Source organism: Aptenodytes patagonicus, chromosome 10 (assembly GCF_965638725.1).
Source record: "Aptenodytes patagonicus chromosome 10, bAptPat1.pri.cur, whole genome shotgun sequence".
Lineage (NCBI taxonomy): Eukaryota > Metazoa > Chordata > Aves > Sphenisciformes > Spheniscidae > Aptenodytes > Aptenodytes patagonicus.
The window spans coordinates 19,880,697-19,906,380 of NC_134958.1; the positions used below are offsets into that span (position 1 = coordinate 19,880,697).

At 37.5% G+C, this 25,684-nt stretch overlaps 1 protein-coding gene across 6 annotated transcripts in view; it reads left to right on the forward strand.

The window, feature by feature from the left end:
* TLN2 (talin 2) overlaps positions 1-25,684 on the forward strand; it is a 209,946-nt gene that overhangs the window by 62,456 nt on the left and 121,806 nt on the right. For 5 of the 6 annotated variants that reach the window (XR_012996198.1, XM_076348381.1, XM_076348382.1 and 2 more), the window contains 2 exons: positions 1,357-1,439; positions 24,321-24,491. Coding sequence is in view for 5 of the 6 variants with exons in the window: in XM_076348381.1 (XP_076204496.1) it covers positions 24,356-24,491 (136 nt within the window). In the remaining variant the exon portion in view is untranslated. The remainder of the gene's footprint in view (positions 1-1,356; positions 1,440-24,320; positions 24,492-25,684) is intronic. The other variant, XM_076348384.1, reaches the window with a different exon arrangement.

A 25,684-nucleotide genomic window follows, 5' to 3' on the forward strand; every position in this document is an offset into this window, starting at 1 on the left:
ACTGCGTTTACTCTGACCTGCAGTAAATCTGCTAACCTGCAGTTAATAGTTGTGTTGGCATAGAGCTGATGTTCTTAAAAGTCCACTGAAAGGCAAAAAAAAAAAAATCACTTTTCTAGCCAACCTAGGCAAGAAAAACATCCTATGATTAATCTATTCTATTGGAAATGTTTTTGCCAGCTTTGGTTGGTTAAAATTGGCAAGAATTCCTTTGTTGCTGTAGGCTTTTCTCAGCTAAGAGGCATTCCTTGTTATGTAGCTGTATACATGTGTAACTTGATTCTTTAACTTCCTGGTCTTTCTAAATTTATACATAAACTAGTTTCAAATTTGGATAGCTGTTGTGGATCAGAACTTTATGTGAATATTTTGGTTGCGGTAAGAGAGTGCTCCAAGAGATCTGAAAGTGGGATAAAAGCCTTCCATAACTACAGTCTGCACACATGGAACATACATGGGCCTTCGCTAGCAGCAAGATCTAGGCCATCTTCTATCTGTCCAGATGTATTACTGTGCCTGGAAAACTGATCAATCTTGTAAACTTTGAGATACTTGAAGAGAAGGTGGTGTTTATTTCATAGCACTGTGGGGACCGGGGGCGGGGAGATTGATAAATTGCAATTTATTTTGGTGTTCAAACTGATTTGCCCATCCTCGTGAGATGAGCATTAAACCTGTATGCTATATTAACTTTTGTTTAGAGTAAAAACTTACAAATGATCCTAAGAATCCTAGGAAAGAAAACGAAGTCTAAAAAACAAAGCCTAAAAACACCCAAACAACAGAGTCTACTTCCTCAAAACAACCAAAACCTTGAAATAGTGTTTCTGTCATCTTTTAAAAACAAAACAGAACTGTTAATTCTATTTTTATTTTTCTGCAATCGTACTCTCAGAAGGGGGTTCACTGTGAGGGGAAATTGCCTGGAGAGGCTTGTGCTGTGCTGTTTTCTACTAAGTTACTCCACACAGAGACCGTAAACCATAGAAAAGCACAGTTAATGCAAAATAAACGTCTTTGAGAGGTCAATGTGATTGTTTAATTTATGTTAACACCCAGACTTCTGCTGCAAGTTTTTTGATAAGTGACTAGACAATTTCAAGGTATTTACCTGTATAAACTCAGAGTTCATTTATTATGAGCTTTTAAGTGTAATTTGGAAGCCTGGATTGAATTTTATTTTCTTGAACTTAAAGCTATTCTTTTTGGCAATGCAAATTCCAGCTCCCAAAGAGAAAAGGAAACTTATAACTTCCTGAGTTGCTTCCTTTCCAGTGTGTTGGCAGAAGAGACTTTAAAACTAGAAATTAATGGACTGGGGATAAGTAAATAACTTGTTTGTATCGTGTGTTACAGACCTGGTTGCTGGAAGCATTCCACATGGTCAAGCGGTACTTTCAGACAAGCTTATTTTCTATTAAATGAAGTATAATTTTGAGGTAAGGTTCTGTTTAATTTTCTTTGTTATGTATATAATAACATAAAAACTCCTACAGTAATTAAAAACTTGTATCTGCTGCCTGTATATATTAACGTAATTTTTTTTTTTTAGAGAATGCATGAAATGTGTACAGCTGTGGCTGTGTTTGTGAAGAGAGAGATCAAGCTGAAAAATAAATGTGATGCATGAATATTTAAGCTCCAAGTAAACATTGTAATTAACAGCCAGGAGACTAACCTGACCATTACAGCTATTGACTATTTTTAAACAGTTTCCAGGGAGACTGGAGAATATGATCATATAATAAATGAGTTCTCTAAGCCTTAGGAAAAAGGGCCATGCCTTTCATTGGTATGAGAACAAATAGCTGAGAAGATGACTTAACTTTGTTTCATCTTAATACATGTAAAAGAGGTGGCAAGAAGACCAAGGAAAAATCATTACTAGAATAACTTCACAGATACATTACCATTTCTATACTGTAATGCTTCCAGAAGAGAATGTCACAAAGTGGTAAGACTGGCTTTGGGCAAAATGTTGATAAATCTCGCTCCAGATTCTTAATCTGTTGGAGTTATTTTGACCTTGTACACATTACTGTTCTAAATGTATCTCTGGCTTTGACTGCTCATCTGGAAATGGTGCTTGTAATACTAAAAGGTCGCTAATGGAATTTTGTCCTGCTATTCTCCATGTTTGAAAAATGTCTTTAGTGAACTTTCAAAGCAGCCTATAATTAAAGCAGCATGTCAGTTTACATCAGATATGTCTAAGGACAAGGTTAAATGAAGTAAAATCACTAAAGAGTAAATAGTTATTTAGGATATGCATTTCATCATAGGTGCAAATCTGAAGAGAAGGCTAGATGGTTAGCAACACTGTTTTGTTCTTGTTATTTATAGAGCATTCTTATAATCAAGCCTGTCAGCAAGAACCTCTAACTATTTTATTTTTAAGAATTAACACTGCATTAAGTCCTCTTTTGTAATGTCTCTGTTTTCCTCATTTCACTGATGCTGTTGTCAGATCACTGTTATGAATTGTGGTATCAAATAACATGGCTAAAGATCTTAATTAGCTTTTGATTTTAGAAATTTAAAAAAAAATATTCTCTTCGTGTAGTTAGACTAATTATATCTGGCTGTACAACTGATTGAACTGGATTGGTAACTACTTATTAATCAGACAAAACAGGTGCTTTTGGGAATATTCTTGTTTTCTTAACTGTGAAAGGAGTTTTTCCCCCCCAGGAAACGTTTTTAATTCATTCATGCTGGCCTGATTCAAGAATGAATCTCTCAAAGTCCACAATGATTTTCCTCCTTTCTGTTGGCCATATGCAGTGCTGCTGGCTGTTCTATATGTAAGTGAATGGTAGGAGAATAAACTTGTACTCAAGAAATTCAGTGACCTCTTCACACGGGATCTTGGTTAACTGATGGAACAATATCCCAGTAGTAGCAGAAAGTAACCATAGTCACTAGTGGAATCACTGCCTGTGAAGAATATGAATAGTAGGGAACTGTTCAAGCCTTTCTCTTCATGCACACACTGGAAGGAAGACAAAAGCTAAAATTTCTGAAAATTCTTTCAGTCAGCTTTAAATGTTACGTGATTGTCTTTGCGGAAATCCCATTCATTAGAAGACTTTTTTAGAGTTAAGGGCATGTGTTTACTTGGAATTTACTAACACAAAAATGGCCAAGGAAGCTGATTTTTGCCTGTCTGCCATGATTCAGTGTTTTTTCTGCATCAGGTAGTTCAGATATTAAGACGTGAGAAACTTGATATTAAAGAAAACTTGCCCTCATACGGCTTTGATAGGGTGGCTCGCTTGTTGATATTGAATGAATTTGAAAAGCTGCTTGTGTTGTTGATCTTGGGTAGATTGGCTAACAGTTCTCTAAAAAGAAAATCTTAACCTTTCTTAATTTAGTTAAAAGCTGTATTAGTTTGTAAAACAGCAGAGCCAAACAACATGTTTGCACTGGATGGTAAGCAAAGTAAAACCTATTTATATATTAAAAAAAAAAAAAAAGGACAAAAAGCAGGGTGTGTGTGCTAAATTGTTCTGTTTATTTTTTCTTTCATAAGTGGAAAACATTCTAAAATATTGTTATAGGAAAATGCACCTCTGTGTCCTAATCCGTATTGTACAACATTAGTTCTTAAAGGAAGGGAAAAAAAAAAAAAAGAAAAACCAAAAAAATGTTTTACTTGGAGATTAGCTCACCACGATATGCTGTTTCCTTCTATGAAATTGAAGAAAATGAAGTCACATTCATTTTAGTATGTTTTACCATTTATGTTATTTTAATGGTGGTGATAGTTGAATAACTTTTTTAAAGGCAATAATGATACCATGATGCACGAAATGCTTATGGACTTATTCCAAAGGTAAATATCATGTGTCAGCATGTAACTTCTGCAGCCGTTACAGTCGCACAGGCCAAGCAGATCAGAATTAGGTCTTGTGCTGCAAGAATTCTTGAGTGTTGCTCCCTTCATTCTGAGTTTTTGTTCGGTTTGGATTTTTTTGTGGTGGTGGTGCATGGGGGTTGGCTTAAATTAGTCACCCTTTTCTATTGTGCAGTAACTGTAGCCTTTGTAAACCACATTATCACCAATAAGTGAGCTGGTTTTAAGTCCCCATCCTCGATCACTGGATCAAGGGGATTTCCATGTAGTGCATGTGTTGAATATTCAAAATTATCACCCCAAGATGGAAAGCTTTTTAATCTACTTTGCTTCTGTTCTGTGGACTAAAACTCTCAAAAAAGGCTTTGTGGAGTTTGTAAGTACAAGAACATGCTGATGTGTACAATTCTAGTTCTGGGAACACATGGACAAAAGATGAAAATGGTCAAAAGGCTATTGAATGGCTGCTTTCTGAATTGCTGTATCAGCACTGGAAGAACTTGCTCGAGTGAGAACACAGTAAATTGGTTTATTGTTAAACTGACTTATTCTGAGACATCTTTATCTTTTTTGTACGTGATCCAAATGAGAAATTACAACTTCTTATTGACACCATTATTTAGGGGGAATAAATAATCAGGTGAAAAGTTTTATAGCTCTCTTCAGGGTGAATGAAAAATCATATTTAATCTTGTTACTTTCATTAAAATAGCAGTGTATAACTAACTTCTCTTTGAAATTTCCCATTCAACTCTCCTAAGTTTCCAGTGTTAAGATTATTGAGGCTCAGCAAAACATAACTGTCTTCCTGAATGTGAGAAACTCATAAGTAATTTAAACTTAGTTTCACATACTTCAAGAAAAGCGTTGGGTAAATGCCTAGTGGAAGAAGGCATTGTTGAAGGCCTGTGCTGGTTCTGACAAAGAATGGGTGGGGAAGAAGAGACTCTCGGGGGGGAAGATGATCTAGGCAAATCAATGGCAGCATCCAAGTCTCTTTCCCTGAACAGTGTCCTAAACAGTAAACAGGGTGTTACTTTCAGGCTTTGTTAATACTGTCACTTAAACATTGAAGTTGCACTTAAAGCAACTGCTGTAGCACACTTTCCACAAGAAACGGGCACTCCAGTGGAGAATAGTTGTGACATAGCACATAATAGGCAAGTAGGAAACTGCAATAAAACTGAGATTCCTGCCAAAGCTGGATAGATTCCTGTTTTTAATACCTGGCTTGTTTGTGGTGATTTTCAATATTTCAGTATTTTGGTGTTTTTTTCCCATTTTGAACGGAGTGTATATATTTTATACCAAGAGAATAGGATGTAAATAGAACTTGGAACTGTGAAAAAATCTGTTTGATTTTTTAATGCAAAATATGGAGTGGATTGGGAAATAGTGGTGTCAGGTTAGGTTGTAGTAGGCAAGAAAAGTGTTACACAAGAAAACATTTCACTTTTGTCTTGCCTAGTTGTTACAGTAAGGTACATCTTAGAGGGAAAGGATTGGAGTTGCACAAGCAAATAAAATGCAACAGCATAAAAGGACTTTTCCCTATAATGGAACATTTCTGTAAGAGTAAAAGGGATGTGGAAGGCTTGAAAAAGTAGGTCAATTAATCTCATGTTTATGCATAAGAATTCTAGTGTAGGTTTAAATTGTGTAATGCTGGGTGAATGCTGTACATCATTCAAGTACGTAATATAAGATTTAGCACAATGCTTAATTCTAAATATGTTTAGATAAATATCTTGTAAAAATCACCAATTTGTGACGTTTTTTAACTGTGGTAGTAGCCCCCCACCCCTCCAAAAAAACAGTGAGATAATGCCACTAGTATCAGCAATTATACTGAAGTTCTATTTCAATTTTTTCAATTGAATATTTTCTCTAGATCCTTCTGCTGCTAGTTCATGGATAGGATTACTTCAGATTTTTGAAGTATTGCATTATTAATCAGACTGTAAATATATAATTCAGTATGAGCAATCCAATGAGCATTCCGTTGCAACTGGAGTTGATTAATGATGCTGAGCCTGCAGTAGCAATAAGGAGGTTATATTTTAAAAGCTTGATGCGTGTTGTTGAGGTCTTAAATTTACAGCTAAAGTAGTCAGCCATTCAGTCAGGGATGACAGTGGACGGAGGAAGAGTAGGAGGAGGGCTTTGACCTTGAGTGCACTCATTGCATTGGACAGCATATTAGGGAATTGCGTATTCTCTTCATTCCTTTTTCAATTGGAAACTTTCTCAATGATATGCGGTGCTTAAAAGCCATGATGATTTTTAGGGATGTATGTGTGCATGTGCTTGTATCACACATGCACACACAAATATGCTGTATTTATGTAACATTAGTGTGTTTGTATGCACACACGTAAAAATATAAATAGTATATCAAAGCCAAGTAGTACTTCTAAAATTGAGACTTGATACATCATTAAACATGTTATTTACCACATCAGTCACTTTAATACCTTTTTACTAACACACGTGTTTTTAAAAATAAAGCTGAATTTTCTAGTAGTTTGATTGTGAATATGCTACATGTTTCTATAGTTGTGGTTTATTTGTTCCTTGTCAGGTGGTAATAGATACCAAAATAGTTAACAGATCTTTATTAAGTATTGGTGTAACCTCTTGCCCATATACATTGTGCTTAGTTGTTTGCTACAGAAATAGTATGCTTGAAAACATCCAGTGCTTTGCACTGTGTGCAGAAGATAACCTTGATGAGATCAGATAAGGATGGATAGGGATTTTTGTTTAGAAATACACCCATCCTTGTGTTTTTATAGTATGAAGTTAGGGGGATAATGTTATAACATACTCTGGTTTTAAATACAGGTTTATACCTCTGTTGAATTTTCACAACATTAATAGCTTAGGTTTAGGGATTCTGTTGGACTTACTGTTCCTTTAAGCCAGGAATTGTTTTCAAAACTCATTTAAACACTTGAAAGAAAATAAACAGAAAAATTAATGCATGACATCAGGACCTTGTGAACACTTCTATTTCTCAGAAGAGAAGCACTGGTTCCAGACAAGGTCTGTTTGCTGGGTGGCAAGTTGAGCCTACATCTCATGACAAACAGAATTCCATGATTCTGTAGCTACTTGGAGCTGGAGAGGCTTTACACAGTGATGGAAAGAATGAATCTCCCTGCACAGCTGTCCCCTATGTTGTTATTTATCCAAATGTCTTGTTATTTTCTGTCTTATCTTTCATGGATTTATTTTTGGAAGTGCCTGAAACTCACTGTGGAAGTCAGCAGTAAAAATGAAAGTTTTGGCACAGGAGTAAGAGCTGGGAACACCCTAGAATGTATATAAAAATGAAAACTAAATCAGTTTTGCTGTGTGATGTTGTCTGCAGAAATTAACACTGAACTCCTCACAGAAGCTGAGAAATGAGAAACATGAATTATAATATATTGGAGTGAAAAAGAGATGTTCAGCTGTTGCTGTCTTTTAAATAAGTTGCTGTAAAGTCATTTTGTTGTGATTTTTCCCTTTAAGGATGTGGTCTGAGGAGGAGGTATTTTCAGACCATATATTTCGATTTGTTGCTGAATCTGTGAAATTTCCAACTGGGAAATCTTAGTGCCCTACTTATTGTAGCCTTCCTTAGCGTAAGACCTTTTTTAATGGAAAATCTGTTTGCAGGTAGAAACCCTAGAGGGAGAATAAGTCAGTGTCTGTCCCCGATTTGCAGCTCAGTTGCTTGAATTGCAGGACCACTTCAAACACTTCTGACTATCTGCGTTTGACATTCCTCTGATTCCCACCTCAATAGACATTAAGTAAAAAATCTTGGAGAGGGCTACTTGGTGAGTATCTCCTAGGTAGCCAAAATGATAACTGTCAAAGGTTGATCCCAGCTGAAACAAGTGGAAGCCCTAGCTGGAATCTCATATTTTTAGATAGGAAATTATATCTGTGGTTGTAAATTGGATATCAGGTTGATTTCCCATTTGCTGCTGGCTATAATCAACAGAAGCCATGATAGTGACAGATTATTTTTCCCACCTGCACTTGGAAAACAAGCTCCTCTCCTTTTTATGCAGTAACTTTTTTTTATTACCCTCTGGTCTTTTTCTGTACATTGCAAAGGGTGGTGGCTTAAATCTTTTAGGAGGCTGTATGTAGTGCAGAACATTGGAATGAAATAGGAGTGATGTGTAATGGTCCAAGATGGTGCTGATTCCTTTGTGGTCTTGTTTGCTCTATGAACTTCCCTGCTAAACTGTATTCTCCATTGATGCTGTTGACCATCAATTGAGGTGGAGGACGTCCTGGTAGGTCATTTTATTCTGACTTAAGAAACGGAGTTTTCTGGAGGGGTGGTTTCTGTGGAGAATGCACTCGGTAATCCTCTTCTGGATAGTGCATTTTAAATGACAGTGGTAGCTGGAGTTCAGTGCATTTTGTTGTTGTTTTTACGAATTTATACCTGTGTCACAAATACTAGCCTATCCAACATCCTATCTTTTCAGTTGTGTATGTGCAAGTGTGCGTGTTCATATACATCTGTTCATATATACATATATATGTTTATGTATGTAGGTGTAGAATAAGTGTGTTCTTCCATATCTATAGCACATATCTAGTATATTCCTGCTCTGCATTAGTAACGCATTTTAAGGCACTTACGAGAGCAAATAGCTACGAGGCACAAGGATCATCCAGTGGTTTAGGTACATCTTGAAATACGCTTTGCTAAGAAAAATAATGGGATATCTGAATTCAGGCTCAACCATTTGAAGTCTGCCAAGCTGACTTTGAGCTTTTCAGTAGGATCAGCAGCAGAGTCTCTTTCTGAGCACATTTGATGTAGGAGGAGGTTTTATCTTAGATTAGCACACAGTTGGCAGTGTGCTATGCTAAGTATAATGTAATTGACATGTAATGTTTGCGCACACTGTTATGCCCTGTTAAAAGTTCAGCAGTGTTTTATGATCTCTTCCTTTCTGTCTCTGTTGTAGGAGTAGCAGCTGCTTTGGGGTTCAATCCTGGTCTCTTCAGAGATTTAGGTTTTTCTCAAGCTTAAACGTGTTCAGAAATTTTCATAAGGATTACACCAACCTATAATCTCCTCCCTTCCTTATCTGAGTAGTTGTGAGATTTTTACCTTGAGGGTATGGAGCACTCTTAAAGCTGGAGTGAAATGAATGCTGTGGTGCTTGCTTGAAACATTCACTCTAATGTACGTTAGCTTTCTCATGTGTCTCAGTCTCTGTGTTCTGTTTTGTGGCTGTGTCAGAGATGTTGATTTGACAGGTGCAATCGCACTGTCCTTGCTCAGCTTTTCTGCTTGCATTAGCATCGGTGATTCTGGTAGTAACTGCGCCTTCCGCAGTCTATTGCTATAGGTCTTGTTCCTTTCCTCGGCTACTCTTTTTTTCTCTTTACTCCTCTACATGTTTTACCCAAAGTTCTTTTGACTAGCCATTCCCTGTTTCTTTCTTCTGTTGAAAAAGTGTTCTTATTTAAAAAAAAAAAAAAAAATTTATTAATCAAAAAGCACGGAGAAGCCCGACGTCTCTACCAGAAACCTGATGTTTAAAAAAAATCTTTACAACTAGCATTCACCCTTTGAGATGGCATGAAATGGCTAAGTAGTGAGACACCCTGTTTTTCTGTCCCTTCTTCCTCCTCTGTTCAGTTGCTAGCATCAGTAAATGAAAGGAGCATGCACTAAGCTCATTCAAGCTTGCTGCAATACCATCTACAAATCCATTGGTGTTCTAGATACTGTAAACTATGATCGGTAACTGCATTCGTACTAAATCTCAAGTAGGTGATGGAGGTTGGAAGAGCAGGAAAAGCTTTTTTTTTAGTAGCTATTTAAATGTATTGGAAGGAGATTGCATGATCTGCTGGTTTTTGATTTGACATGTTTTATGAATGCGTCATTTGAGTCATGGACTCTGTAAACTGTTGCATATACTTCCCCAGCATTTGTCAGGATATGATGAAATTATCACAGTTCTATGTGACCACCTTTCTAGTGAGGCATGTATGTTGGATTAGTATTGCTGTCTTTGCTGACATGCAAATTTTTTGTTGATTTTTTTTTTTTACTCTTTTTCTGTAAGCCTTCTTATCTCCAAGAAAATTGATAAAGAATGATGATTTATACAGAAATTGTGTTAATCTCATACTGATTCCAAATTCTGATTGCTTGTGAGGAAAAATTGTCTGGAGAACACTACAGTAGATGGGATCGAGACCAGAGTATTTAAGAGGTAGAAACTTGACTGAATTAATTATAGTTTATATTCAAATAATGATTGGCTTTGTTTTGAATTCTCCAATAAATATTATTAGGTGGAAAGAAAAGTGTGCTAAAGTATTCACTGTAGTGAACTACATGATGCTAATGAAAAAAAAAAAGCTGTTAAGCTGTTTGACTTGATATGGATTGTTTTATTTCTTCTTATTTCTTTTGTGTACTTGTTTTTTTGAAACCTGATTTAGTTTGATTGCCATGGGGGAGTAAGAGAGTAATAGTTCAAGTTTTGAAAAACATTTCACATTCACGGGTATTCTAATTGATCTTGAGCAAAGTGTCCAGTGTCTCAGTTTCTAAGAAACACTTTGTTTCAAGAATCAGCTCAGCAACCTGTGGGGTAGTTCCAATGGATATAGCTATGTAAAGCAAATGTTGAAGAAATGCCATTAGTGAATTGTTCTGGTGGACTTGCTTGACCATTTGATCCTGGACAACCTGCCTCTTCATGGAACTTATACCAAGCGGTACTGAAAGGTGTGGAGAGGAATCACATATAATAGTTTACATTGTTCACATGATGTCTTTTCAAAATTGTTTTTGCAAGTGTCTTTTTGGCCAATCCTTTCCAGTGAATTGTCAGGTACTTTTTTTTACGAAAAACTCCATGCTATGACTCCTGTCTGAGGCCTCTTCAGTAACGTTTTGTGCAGAAAAAAATTGCATTGGGTTGAGTCAGTAGGATCACCATTCTTGTCCAATTGTTTTTGCAGGGAAAAATTCATGTTAAATTTTGACGCTGGTAACACTCTGTGTAAGTGACACCAAAAATGTATCTCCGAGTCTGAAAAGTGTCTGTGGGAAGCAGTTAGTGGGTTTTTCCATTTTGACTCCAGGCCCATAACCATATGTTCTGTGGTTCGTGTTAGGAATCCAGCAAGGAATTATTTTGCTTGCAAAATAATACGAGAGTAAAAACTCTTCTGCAGTTTTTACCTTTGGGCTTTTTTTGTCTTACCCTAATTTGGGCTTAGTGTCAACTGGGTAATTTTACTCATGTTTCCTTTGTTCTGTGCTTCTGTTTCAAGGAGAGATGTCCATGATGGCAGCAGAGTTCTGTTTACACAACCAATTTAAATCTAAAATGTCTGATAGTTGTTGGAAAAACAACAAATGATAGTTGATGTTAGTCACAGTAAGAGGTGCCTAAATATTAAAGCAAAAATTACTATAAAATGTTATGTGTACAGGTCAGAGAATCAAATACCTAACACTAGTAATTCAGTCCTTTTGTAGTTGACCGTACCATATGGCTTCTTATATGCTTTCTAATACTGTCTGATTCTTAATTATGATTTTATTTAACCCTGTATTAGAATGTAGTAGCTTCTTGAATGACCATATCATATTTACCTCAGAGTAAACCCTACGATTTTGTTTACTGCACATACTTACCTATTCTTTAGTTTCTATTAATTGACTTTTCACAGTGGGCTATCAGAAGAATATGCTTTTCTTTACTTTTGGACCAGTGTTTTATTATTGTAACTGTAATAAGTATCTGACCTGTACAAAAGGCACATAATGGCAGGGTTTAACAAGAAGACAGGAAGCATCAGTATCTGATGCTGTTTTATATTTATACATTTATATGTATAAATATATTTATTTAAATGTTTTATATAAATATATTTTATATTTATACATAATACGTAGTGTATTGTGGAACTCAGTGTTATGTTGCATGCTGAGCATTTGGGGTGGGAGGGGTTTGTACTGATATGACAAGTTCTGGATTTATATCCTGGTGGGAAAGACAGACAAGATAGCATTCAGTGTCCCTTTTTTTTTTTTTTTAAATCACCGTCTTAGAACAAAAGACGCTGTGGAAATGAATGTTTCCTATGACGGTGATTTTGCTATCATTTGTATTCCCGACAAGCTCAGTAGATGCTGAAGGTTTAAATAAAAATGGTTGCTCAAGCACTTGGATTTATATCGAACCATACAGTTTTAAAGTGCACTTCATCTTTCTGTATATGGCTGTTTTAACATAGAATGAATTTTAGCGCACTCTATGTACTTGAACAGAGAAAATTTGAGTTAGCTTGCCTGGAGAGTAGCTATAACTTTCTCACTAGGACCTGCTTTGCCATGCTTCGCTTAATATAAATGACAATCAGTCTCTAAGCTGTCAACCTAAATTTTCACTAAATGACTGAGCTCTTTAACAAGCATCCTGCTTTCAAAATGGGCCTGCAAGAAATAATGGTTTTCCAAGTCAGGAATTCCTTTGCCTTCATCCTCAATTTGTGAAGATTCTGGATGAGCAGATGAAGTTCATCATGGAGATGATGGTTTTGTTGTCAGCATGACTACCAGTTCTGTGTAGTCCTCCTTCAGGTTCTTCTGAGCTTACTTAAATAGGTGGAATGCTAGCTTGGTAGACTAGTTGCATTCATTCAAATAACATTTTATAAATGTCTACTATTTTTTTCTGCCTCACTTCCTATTTTAGTGAACTGTTTTAAGTTATTCTATTAACTGATTGTTGGCATAAATGGATCAAAACCTACTGAAAGTGATTTCAGTGCCCGTTAAGTCCACCATTTCAGATCAAATCAATGAGAGCAGAGAACTGTTCTACATACACCCCATCACAGAACTGGCAAAAAGTAATTTTACTTGAGCCTCACTAATTTTCTTGTTCTGTGTAGCAAAGCTGTTTCTGAAGACTTGTCTACCCCATCTAATTCATCATGATGATGCTGATCAAAATGATCAATATGGATTTATTTCAGTGATTTCAGTAGCTAAGTGGATTTTATTTTATTCAGTAGTTCAATTTCCATAACGAATGAAGAAGGAGTTTATAAAGCTTGTAAGAAACTCAAGCAGACCATTAGTTGCCTTCATGTTCCCTAAGGTAGGTAATTGAGTGGAGTATTTATGAACTGTTGACCACCACTCTCCTTAAAGAAAATGATCAAAAAGTTCCAGGGTGGCATCAGGTGATGTTCAGGAGGGTGGGAGGAAAGTAACAGAAGAATCCATATATGAATTACCATGACACTTTTATCTGGAACTTAGCAATACTGTTTGTGTACCTGAAGAAACTGATTCTTTGATTTTCTTTTGAATGGGCAGAGTATATTACTGTACAAAACTCATAACATATTCTAAACTCTGCCTACTCATGTCACTTCAAAAAAAAGAAAAGAGGAAATGAAGAGTAATATTTAGACCACAGTAGGTGAATCCAAGAGGTCATATCCTAGCTGTGGCATTTAATGACTAAATTAATAACTCTGAGTGGTTTATTACATCCTACTTTGGGGCAGTTGCGAGGAAAGGCAGGCATGGTTCAGAACTTTGAGTGGTGGCTTTGAACTAATTCGGTGGAAAAAAAGCATTGAAGTGAGTGTGCCCAAAGGTTGTGAACCTAGACATAAAAGCTTAAAAATTGTCCTTCAAAACATTATAGCATTTCAGCAGTTGAAAATAGTGTGAATATACAGAACTGTGCAAGTCTGGATCTAACAGCCCACTTGGTAGTTCAACCTATTACTATTGTTAGTGTGATTTAGAATCTGTGGGTGAAATGCTTCAAATACTCAAATCTGCTGCTTTGGAAAATCAGTTTCGTATCAGCTTAACTCTTCCACAGAAAAGAAAGTATTTGTTATCTTCGTTTATACTTCTTATCCTATAATTTACCTATGTGCTCTTAAATTACCAGAAATCAGAAAATATATCTGAAGGTGTATAAGTATATATCCCACTGTAAGCAAGTTGCAGCTCTTGTGATGGACCTAGATTAACCTTACAAGCAGTTCTCTTCAGTTTAAAAAAAAGTAAAGGAAATCCCTCCTCAGAAAAACCCAAACAAAACCCCACCAAACAAAAATGTCTTCTGTATCTCAGATACTGTTTTAATTATACTCCTGGCATCTGTGAACATCTTTATTACCATCCTCCCAAGGACTCTCTTAAAAGGGCTCATCTCTACAACAGAAACACTTCATTTGGAGAGGAACCTAGTAAAAGGATGTTGGTTCACTTCTGATTTCTACAGAAACTCTTGTTCCCTGTTTTCAGGTTCTCCTGCAGTGTTCCTGTAAAATAAGAACAAATGCCTGGAAGGCCTCTTCAAAGAGTTTAGTTATTGACTGCCATATTGGAGGCTTCTACTGATGCTAGTGATTTCTGTTACAACTAGTTCCAGTAAAGCTCTTTGCTTTTGTTATCTAAACGCTGTTTCAGCTCTGTTTGGGACAATGATGTTCCTCCTGTAGTCCCTTGTAATTTATACCTCCTTTTGAAATTACATTCAAGCAAGTTAGTTTGCAAATATGCCTTTTGACTTAAAAAGCAAACTGTAGTTGAATTGCTAATAAGCTGACTGTCCTATAAACAACTCTTAATTAGACTCAAATATTTTGGTCTCTTAAATCATTCTGCTTGAGGGTACTTGCTTGCTGCGTTCTTAGCAAAATACATGCTGTTCTTGTACGACTATGTGTGAACTGAGAATGGCATGATTAATGCTTTACTAATGATTAAAGCCTACTTTCACAGTAACCTTTCAAAGCTTGCCGTAGTTCACCTTCATTTTACTGTTTTTCAAGTGGTTTGTTTTTAAGATTCAGTATTGCATGCTACAGATAAATGCTGTGAATTTTTCCTGAGATTCTTGAAGGTTTTAACTGTATCTTTGTACTCAGTGCCCGTTCAGAACATCAACTTTTAATCTATTGGTTTACTGCTCTTGCCTTCATCTTTGAGCTTATTAGAGGGAAAGGGAGATTCCCCCCCCCTCTTCCTTTCTGATCACCAGAAGAGTGCATGCTGCTCCCTTCTAAACTTACTGACAAGACACAACTTCCAGTCCAGTGTTTATAAGTGTGATATTTGCACATCAGTGATGGTTGTTCCTGAAGCACTTCTCTACACTGTTCAGTGGAATGGCAAAGCAGCTGGCCAGTGATGACATCTTCAGTGTCTTGCCATCAAGGAGTTGATGATGAAGGCCTTGCTATGACATATGGACATACGTTTCAGGCATACAACCCACAGATGATCATTCAGCTCCTATACAATGTTCTGGTGGAGAATCAGCCTAGTGTTCTAGTAAAGCATATTAATAGCACCCCTTAAGCACCTTTGAGAGCATCGTGGTATAAATGAGTTACAAATTGACAGCAATGGAGCACTAAAGAGAGGGCGATCTTCCTTGGAAAGAAGCAGTGTGACCTTTTATATGATAAGCACCTAAGATACCAACAGCAGCAAAGACCAACTAGTTTAAGTGCCATTGTGAGTTTGTCGCAAAATGTGTGTTGTTACCCTCCGTGCCTGTGCAATCATCTGCCCACTTGCCTGCCTTGTGGTTTCATCATCCTTGATTTTGAAGGATGACACTTTCATTTGCATTCATAATTTTGGAAATATCACATGTAGCTATCAGTACAGTTGGGTTTGTATTTTTGAGTGCCTGTTGCTTAAGGTGGTCTTACCAGGCACCAGTCCATTAAACAAGTATTTGGTATGTTGCAATAGACTTAGATGGTCAACCATCATGAACAACAGAAAATGTAATGTGTCCTGTTTTGCTGGTGCCCTGTGCCAGCAGGTAGGTGGTGGGAGTACTGGAAAGAATAGAGAACTTTTGTCCCACTGGATTTTCTTACAAAGTTAATCTAGTATAAAAATATGTAGCTTTGCCTATACTAGCATGTACACATGCAGGCTTTTAGACTGTGACAGTCTCATGACCTAGATTTGTATTTGCTCAAGCCTGAATGAACCAGTTAAGAAATATCTCCAGGGAGACAGATCTCTACTAAATCATAGCAGAGCTTTGCTTTTAACCATAGCACTGGCAGCGGCAACTTTCCTTTAACTGGGTGGGTGTAGTCCATATTTGACAGTGTCAGTGTTAGCTGTTCCACATTTGCCTAGTTTAGAAATGCAGATATTTTTGGATTGTGTTTTACTTCAAACACTCTATTGGCAAGGGTGTGAAATGGAAGGCAAAGAAGTGTTCATATTCTCATAGCATTAATCAGAGATAATATTAAGCTGAGATTTTGCGTTCTCTGTTTGCTTAGCAATGTAGTTCAAAATATACAGATAATGTCATGGCCCCATCAGCTGTCAGACACCACAGACATTAGGGTAGGAATGGTACAAATTAAGCCAGGTGGGTATGTGAATAATCAGGGAGGTTAGTGTTCACTAATTGGTCTCCCCTCTAAATCTCATTTCTCCCATGCATCTGGTAAGCAATTCTTCTGCTGTTTTATTGTATGCTTTTAGCTTGATGATAGTTGATTCCTGTTGGAATTACGTGATGCAAACTTCTGTCCTTGTCAATATTCAGAGAATACAGCCTTTTACCCTGGGTTACATGTCTCTTGAGAGTCCTTGTAAAATGCTTCACCCTTGCCTTAGTCTGTCTCTTTGTATAGCAGCTGATGAGGTAGTTGTAACATCAGTGCCACCTTCCCAGTCTAGCAGAGCTGGGCTCTCGGGTACCATTTAGTTTCTTGCGGAATCTTTTGTGGAATTTCTGTAATTGTCATTTTACTATACTGGTTAATCTGAGCAAGATATTGTGGGACAGAGAAGCATTCTGTACGTTACCCGAGACTCACATCCATAGTATTGATTTGACCTGTAAACTTTTAAAGTAGCACAGAGTTGGATCCCTCACTGATTCAGCACTCCCTTAATGAGCCTGACAAAAATAATGTAAGTTTTCTAACTAGGGCAAGTCTGAACTTGATCAGTACGGGAGTCATCCATCTTAATGCTTTTAACATAAACCAATTCACAAACAGCAGACAACTCATTATTACGAACTGTTACAGAAGGCTTTTTAAGGAGCTGGTTGGGAAAGCCATTTGTCTGAGCAGCAGAGAAGTTTACCAACAACCAAGGGATCCTCAGATTCCTTGGTGGTGCCATTTGGTTTCCTGTACATTCTTCTCATGGTCAGAAAGACTGAGAAGTTTCCCACTAGAGCAGAAGCTTACAGCTTGTGTCACTAGTACCCCTCCTCGCAATGCCTGGTGAGATACCTCCTGGGCAAAAGCTCCTGAACGAAAACCAGTGGGATACCTCTCTGAAGCATGGAACAAATAGAGCAGGCCGACGTTGACTTCTGGAGTCACTGGAATAAAACTTTGTCCAAGTAAATTTTGATGCATTAAAACTTCCCTTGCTCTAGAAATATTTTCCCCAGGAGAGAAATCATGTAGGGTTTTTCCTTAAATTGGCTTGAGAATGACTGGACAGGCTGCTGCTTAGGGCCCTGAACATTTCCATGAGCTCTTTTTGCACACAAGCTAAGAAGAAAAGTGTGCATACTGTACACAGAAGAAATTATGGAGAAAAGGGACTTGTAGATGCCTGTTTCACTTTTTTGTTATTGTTAACAGAAAATACTTTGGCTATAGAGTAGCACAAACAAATTAGTAAAGATACATCAGCAGTGCAGATCTATTACTGTGATGAAAGTGATTTGGGAAACCTTTGGTGTGTCATCGTGAGTTTAAAAAAAAAATCCACGAACTTCATCACTGTTAAAAGCCAACCATTTAGAATATTTTAGTGCTCCCTCATACTGCAAGTAACTGTAGTTGATATTTCTAGGAAATCTGTGGTTTTTTTCATTGTATTTTGACGCTGTGTTGTTCAATTGGTAGGCAGACTGAGCCAGCAACTACAGTAAGTGTTGTAAAATGTCAGATCTGGTTGTCCAGATTTGTTAGCAACGTATGGACGTAATATGGTAGCTAGAATTAGATGGTGCATTTTCTGTAAACTACTTTTTAGTAGTTTTCATACAAACTATTCCAGTAAGTACAAAGGACCTAAGCATTTGTCAGGATGTGCCAATCCCTGATGTGCTGCTTTTTCCACATTCAGGGAGAATTTTAGGAGGAGGGAGGTACTGTTGGTGCTAGTCGTCTATTGGGAGGGGAGATATAGAGGACCTGGGAGGAACCTGGAAGAAATACGTTTCTTGTCCCACTGGTTTGGTTTCCTGTAGTTTATAGTTGCGGTAGGGGGTTTGCACTAGGGGCCTGAGTAAAGAGCATTTGTAACCATGCAGCATTTATACATACTTAAAATTGGGCATCCCTTAATCCTGTTACACCACTGGTTTGGCATTACTGAATTGTGGGGTTAATTTTCACCAGTTTAGTTAAAGTTCGAGACGCTGTTTTCTGGTTTTATTATTTACTGATTTTACACTATAGTATAGTTACTCCAACAGCTGTAGCGTATTGGTATTGCCTCAGTTCAAATGCTAGCTAGGTTGGCTGTGCCATGTGGTACAGAACGCTGTGCTTCTGCTGAACAGAGCACGGGGCCATGAATCACTCTTGAATGTTTATCTGAAAAGTAGATTTCCGGCTGACTGTGTAGTTATATTGATGTCCCTCAAAGGGAGACAGCCAAGCTATATGGAAGAAGGAATTTGGAGAGTAAATCCATGCAAAAGCTATTCACTTCTTACTGTGGTAGCACAGACAGTGTGTAGAAATTATTGTTAGGACCGACGAAGGAAGAGGTGCAGTAGGGCGTGAGGAAATTAGTATGTTACTCAGCTCTGGCAGTCCTGCTAAGTGTTGGATAGTTCTGTTTTGCTCCTCTTGAATGACACCAGGAGGAAAAGCAATTCTAAATAAATTTCCAGTGGAAATTAAGGGTGTGTGTGCTTTGACATTGACTTTCTTCCTGTTACTTTAGAGACATTTCTCAAATACATTTAAGTTTTTGTTTGATTTATTATTTTGTGACTTGCTGTCAAGTAACTATTGTAACAAATAGTTACCTTTTGTTTTCTGGCTTATTTTCTATCAAAAAATTAAATTAATAGAAAAGCATTTTGCAAACTTATTTCAGGGAAAATAGAATGTTCAGATCTATAAATATTTATAGCTATTTCAGCGAAGAATGTTTTTCTGTATGTAGTGTTCAAACTGTTTCACTGAAAGTACCTACTTTACAAGAGATGAAGAGATGTTTAGTTTTGTAAATATTAGTCCCTAGAATTTCAGAAAATTTAATGAGAGAAATTGTTAAAGAAAAATAGTTTAACTGTTCATTGGGTATGTATCTGCTTCTAAGCCCACACCTATTGTAATTTAACAGTAACAGCATCCTAGCTCTAGCTGTTGTGAGAATGTGTCTATGCAGGGAGCTTTTGGGAAGGATACGGTAACTTCAGCTGAGAATTGAAGTAAGGCTGTGCAAATGGAAGTACAGGTGCCTGCTCCAAGATTTATCCTCCCGAGGTACAGTGACCAGAGGCTATGGTGACCCAGCTGGGACAGTGACCATTCCTTACCACACGTTGCTCCTGCTCCTCTGCTGGAGAGTACTACTGCCTTGGATGTTCTGGCAAATCACGAGTATAATCACTCCATAACCCAGTTCTGTCAAAAAGTAAGGGAAATATTCTTCAAAAATGCAATGGCCAAGACAAAAAAAAAAGTGTCAGAATTGGTTGAGAAAGTGATTATGCAAACAGAAATGTTGGCAGCTGTGAGAGGGTCTGTTAACTTCTGGAGCTGAAGGGGAGCTGGTTGCTGCCGTGGCTACACCGCTACTGAACTGCAGACGGAATGGCAGGCATTCCTCCAGCTTGAAGTTACTTTACTCTAAAGAACCATAATATTGCCTCGTTCTTATGTCTTACTTTTCAGCACTTGCTAATATCTTGGGGTTTATATATTTGAAATATTTTTTGCTTGTTTGCTTTGTTTGCAAGGTATCTCTGTGGGCATCCAGAGGCCTGCTCATTTTGATTCAACCACTGGTTATAATCTTGTTTTTGTTTCCCAGAAGCTGGGTACTGTGATGATTCAACTTAAGTCCTTGACATACATACTCCAGATATGTACTTGGAGACACTGGGTTCTCTCACTGATGATCTGTTTTGGGTTTGTTTTTTTTTTTAAGAGCTCGGAGCTGCTGCTACCTCTCCCAAACCTGTCAGATCCACAATTTATTACTTCAGTCTCCAGCCTTGCAAGCACATATCAGTCACAGTCTGATTTAGAAACTACCTACTTCATTACTCATAGAGCATTAGACTTAATACCAGGCAAACCATTCCTTCCAAAATCCTCTTAATTTCCAGGAACCCTTTGACTTTTGGTCAGCCATTCCAGAGGCTGAGTGATATTGGTGGGCAAAGAGAGTCCACTACTCACACAGAGAAATATTTAAATGTGGTGTGAATCAATGTATAGAAGATAAAGGGAACACAGAACATATTTTTCCCTTGTTTTTCTCTGTGATCTCAGCCCTTTTTCATGACCAAGTTCTTAGTTCTTTTGAGAAAAAACAGGTGTCCTATTTTGGCTGTTACCCAGGAGATGGAAACTGCCTGTCCCGGATATTACTGAAAGCCAAGTGGGGAGGTTTAGAGCCTGAGGGTAATTTGGAGGAGGCAGATGAAAACCTTTCTCTGAAGTTTGAGAACACACTGTTGGAGGAAGCTGATAACTCATGGGCTCTTTTCATAAGCTCTTTTTTGAATAAAGCATCCTTTGGTGTCTCTGAAACCAAAAGCACCGAGTTGAAGACGACCAGACCACTGATGCATTTAGGTCCTTCCTTCTTTAAGGAGTTGAATTTGACCTGGAAAAAAATGAGGGGCATTGGGAGGACACAGTTACAGGTTCCCAACTTGTTAAAGATGTCGGGGATCAATTTGCCATGTCTGTTTATGTAGGGCAGGGAAAAAGGTTCTTTTGTGGAACAAGTGGAAGACCTAGGTTGAAACCTTGGGCGGGGGGGGGACCACCCAAAATGTAGATGTAGGAAAAAGAAAAATAAAAATGGAGCAGCTTCCCTGTGGATGTTGTGGACTCTGTTTCAATGGAGCTTTGTCAGAATGTATTAGATGAGCATCTGGCAGGAGCAGCATAGGGATGCAATGCAAGGGACTAGGCTAGGCTGCCTCTTGAGGTTCCTTCCGACACATGTTTTTATGGTTTCTGTGGCGGACGATCACAAAGTGAAAATATTAACAAGCTGAGAAACTACTTAATGTATTTTAAAAAACCTTTTTTTGTCTAAATTTTAAGAAATGGGGCCTCTGCTTGTTTTTAAATTTATCAAGTGTGTGACACAATACTGTATTGGCTAAACTGCTTTCGAGTTCTGACTTATTCTGTTCTGGATCTCACAGATGAGATCAGGTTTATCTGAATGCTCTGTTTTGCTAAATTTATGCTAACCTAGTAAAAGCAGCAGTACAAACTGAAAAATCACCATAACTTTACCAGAATATTTTAATTTTTTTTTTTCCCTGGTTAAAGTTTCATGGTCAGTCTTCACCATTTGGTTTTTCTTTACTCCTTTTTCTCCATTGATAAAGGGAGATTAGACACTGGACTGAATTTGGATGTTCCTTGATGTGAGTTAGTGCCCTTTTTAAAAATCCATTTTTGAATGTTGCATATAAAAGGGTTAACTAAAAGATTAAGTAGATTTTTTTGTTTGCAAGTAACTGTATCTATTTTCATGCCATAACCTTGTGACCCTTCACCTTAAAAGAAAATGTTATTTTCTGAAATATTAAAAGATTCAGCTGTACATAGGAAGCATAGTACTACATCACCATAACTTACACGAGAACCACTACTGTCAGGATTTGTATGGCATGAAACTTTCAAGTCAGGTGACTTGCAGTCACTTGTCTAGTATTCCACACTAGAAAGCAGTCAATCATTTCATTACACACAAAGATTTTTCAGGTGGATCCTATTTTCTACCTTAAAGGAAGTTTAATTCAGTCTTTCAGAAGGTGTTGCAATGTGCCTGTGCAACTGTATTATATTCACTTTGCTTTAATGTCAGAGAATACAGATTCAGTCATCTGTGTTACTCCTTTATATGTTGGCAGAAGAGAGGAGACCTCTTTTAATGCCTCTACTCAAGATATTTTTTTTAAAAGAAGATTGCTGAATGTGCTTACACTTTTTCTGAATGATTGTTTCCCTTCAACCAAAGTCATTCATACCAAAAGTTAAGACTGCAGCTTGTTCATGGGAAAGTTGACAGGAAAAGGGTCAGTATCCACTTTGCCTTTTAATAGACAAGATAATCAGATGAAGTCTGAAGATGTGATGTGTGTGGCTTGCAAGTCTTACCTTCAGGTGCAATAGAAAGCAAAGAGGAGAGGAAAGCTTTTTCTACAACTTACCTGTTCACTGGTGTCACTTTATATTGTTTCCTCTTTTTAAGAGGAGTAGAAAATAGGGGGGGGAGAGAGAGTTCAGAGGGTTGCATTATAATGGCCCTGCTTTAACACATTGACCAGACAGAGGAGGGAGCAGGAATTGTGTCTCACCTTACCACACTGGAAGCTGACAGCCAGGTTTCAGAAGTCACCTGTGAGTTAGAACTGCCTTCTGAGCAACTCGGTCAGACTGTTTTCCAAGCTGACCTGTCTCTTTTCCAGCTGTTTAGTGTGCCACCTTTTTTTTTAACAGTGCACATAAGCAGACATGAACATAATTATTCTTCCTGGGACCATTCTGGATGGTGAAAAACTGTTCCAATCTGTGGTTCCTTGGGATATTTTGGGTTTTGTAATGCTCTGAGGTTTGCTTATGTATAAATGATAAAAGTACTGAACTGAACCCAGTTATGGTGAATCTCTATGGAAATACTGCAGAGATTTATTTTTTTGTCTTGCATTTACTTTGTGCTGCTGCTATACTGAACAATTACTTCTGAAACGTAAAGACCTTTTGGGTGGGTTTTAGGAACTAGTATTTAGTAGTAGGGAAAGATCTTCATTTATTTATCAGACCACTGCCTAGAATGATTGGTTCAAAATACAGATTGTTTTGTTATCAGACACTGATAGGTTAGGAAAGCATTGAGGTGTGTACATTAATGTTTCTTGTATGTTTTTTCGCTCATTCACCCCTTTTCCTTTGTCAGATAGTCTTATCATATCTAGTATTTCATATTGGTAGTGAGTGGTCTTGGAAGTACTAAAAAAGATGAAGTAGGATGATTTGCTTTTGAGAGGCAGATGGATGGGCTGCCGCAAAAATACAGGGGAGGATGACATTTTAGAGCCAAAGCTGCTCCTAAATGTTACTGGTAGAGAAATGATTTGTCTGCTGTCTGTGCCTTGGAGAAGGGATACAATCACTGAGCTCAGTGCATCGGTGCATTGATGAAATGTAAACGGTGGTTCCTTCCTATTCCTTAAAGTGATTTTGCCAAACAGTCCTGAGTATTTGGGCTGTAAAAAGATGCACAACTGGGGTTTAAATTTTTGTTTAACTACTGGAATTTGTCCTGCTCAAATTATCATCAGCGGCAGTAGTACATAGAATCTCACGTCCTCCTATTTAAAATACACATACATTAATTTATGCAGAAAGGATTTGGGGATTCTAGTAGATTCTGTATTTATGCAGAAAGGACTTCAGTTCTGAAGAGTTCTTGGAGATCACTGTGGAAAGTCTGATGATGGAAGAGTGGTTGGAGTGTTAATGACAGCAAGGGAAGACACTTGAGACAAAACCCAGACTATCTACAAAATGAAACAAAACAAAAAGCATCTGTAGCTTCCTGTTTCTGTAGACAAATGCTGTCAAATTCAGTGAAGTTTCTGAAATAGAACTGAAATGAAAAATAGCTTGTTCTTTAAGCTCTGGGTAGCTGTGCAACAGGATAACAACATTTATCAGATCTATGTGGAGACTTGAAAAAAAACACAACACAGTATTGCACACTTCAGTATCTTCAGAAAGGAGAAGTTATGTACTAAGAAAATCCTGAATTCATTTAACTAGTTATTCTAAGCTGTTAGTTACCAGCTAATCTAAATGTTCTAATAAAGAGGTGTGGTAAGAGAAGAATAGTTTTCTGTCAGTAGTAAATACGTTGGCAATACACCCAGTAAGTGTATTGTCTTCCTATGCACCATTTTGACATACCTCAGACAAAGTATCAGCCTTTAAGTATGTGTACACAAGTTTTTGGAAAATGAATTTCCAATATACTAAGAGAAAGACATGGTTTGGATAGTATCTAGCTTGATGATGCTAATGAGACTTATATAGAACTGCATTTGAATACATATAATTCTATTGAACTAATTTCATTTTTTTTTAATGGAAAGTTGAGTGTATTAAAGCATTAAATGGAAAATTCTAAGCAATAATGCCATTACTGCTTTTTCAGATACTTTAGTAGGAACTTGCAAGTGACTTGACACCATGGTAGCTCTTTCCTTGAAGATCTGTGTCCGCCAATGCAATGTAGTGAAGACGATGCAGTTTGAACCATCTACTGCAGTGTATGATGCCTGTAGAGTTATTCGTGAACGAGTGCCAGAGGCTCAAACAGGGCAAGGTGAGTTCCTGTATTTGTCCTTAGTCAATTCATTGGCTGAATTGAAAATAAACATAGACCCATTGGTTTTTTACACTGTTCTGTTCCTCCGTTTATCTTGCAGGTTGGAGGGTTTGGTTTTTTATTTAAACCATAAGGCTCTGGAGTGAAAGGCACAAAGTGCAAACAGATTTTTAAGTGACAGAAGGTAGCTGCATTCTTTTACTTCCTTTCATCCTGATAGAGGTTTTTCTACAAAGGATACTTTTTTGTGGAACTTTGACTTCTTAAATTGCTTGTTTGCCTGAAAGATGATTTTTTTCCCCGCTTGGAGAGCAATTTTTGTGGTACCATCTTTTTAAAGCAATGTTTGTGGCAATGCTTTCTAGGAAAATCTGGGCAGACTTATTTTGTACATCAGCAAAGGAAGGGACAACATGAATTGCAAAAGAATGGCTGGACATCTCCAAAATGTACAAAGGGAAATGTTTGAAACTGGTTAGTAAGTAAAAGGATCACCATGCTGTGCATACCATACTCAGAATGCTGCTACGTGTTAGTCAAATTTAACTGTCTCTGTGCCTATTGAGCAAATTAGATGAATGCAGACTATGAAATATGTCTTCACTTGGACAAAAGCTCTGGTTTAAATGTAGTCAAAGTTGTCAAGTTGCAGGAGTCCTTAGGAAGTCTAGTTACATATCTTAAATTTTTCAGTTACAAGCTGTGCATTTTTACCATACTGGTCTCTCAAGGCAGTTAGTTTGAACAGCTGTTGAATTCAGGGAAGTTGAGTAATAAATATCCCTGAATGTTGTGAACCTCACAGAAAAGCCTAGGAACTCTCTTCAGATTATGCAATAGGGCTTTTCCTTCATAATTGCACTGCAGTCACATATAAACTGTAACAACTTTATGAAGTTGAGTGATGAACAGAAGCAAGGTTACTAACGTATCCTTTCCCCTTCTCTGTGGCTGTTAAAATGTGTGTTGTTTGCCTGTTAGTTCAGAAGACTTACAGAGGTGTAGCACAGGCTGATCAAACTAGTTCCTGCACAACAGAAAATGTAATTGTCCTGCATTACGACTGTCAACAGTGCACATTTCATTTCTCCAACAAGCTTGCATGCTGGCACAAAGGTGGCCGTGATGTTAACACGCAAGTTGCACAGCTACTACTATTTCATTACTAGGGTGCATCCCTCAGAAATGAG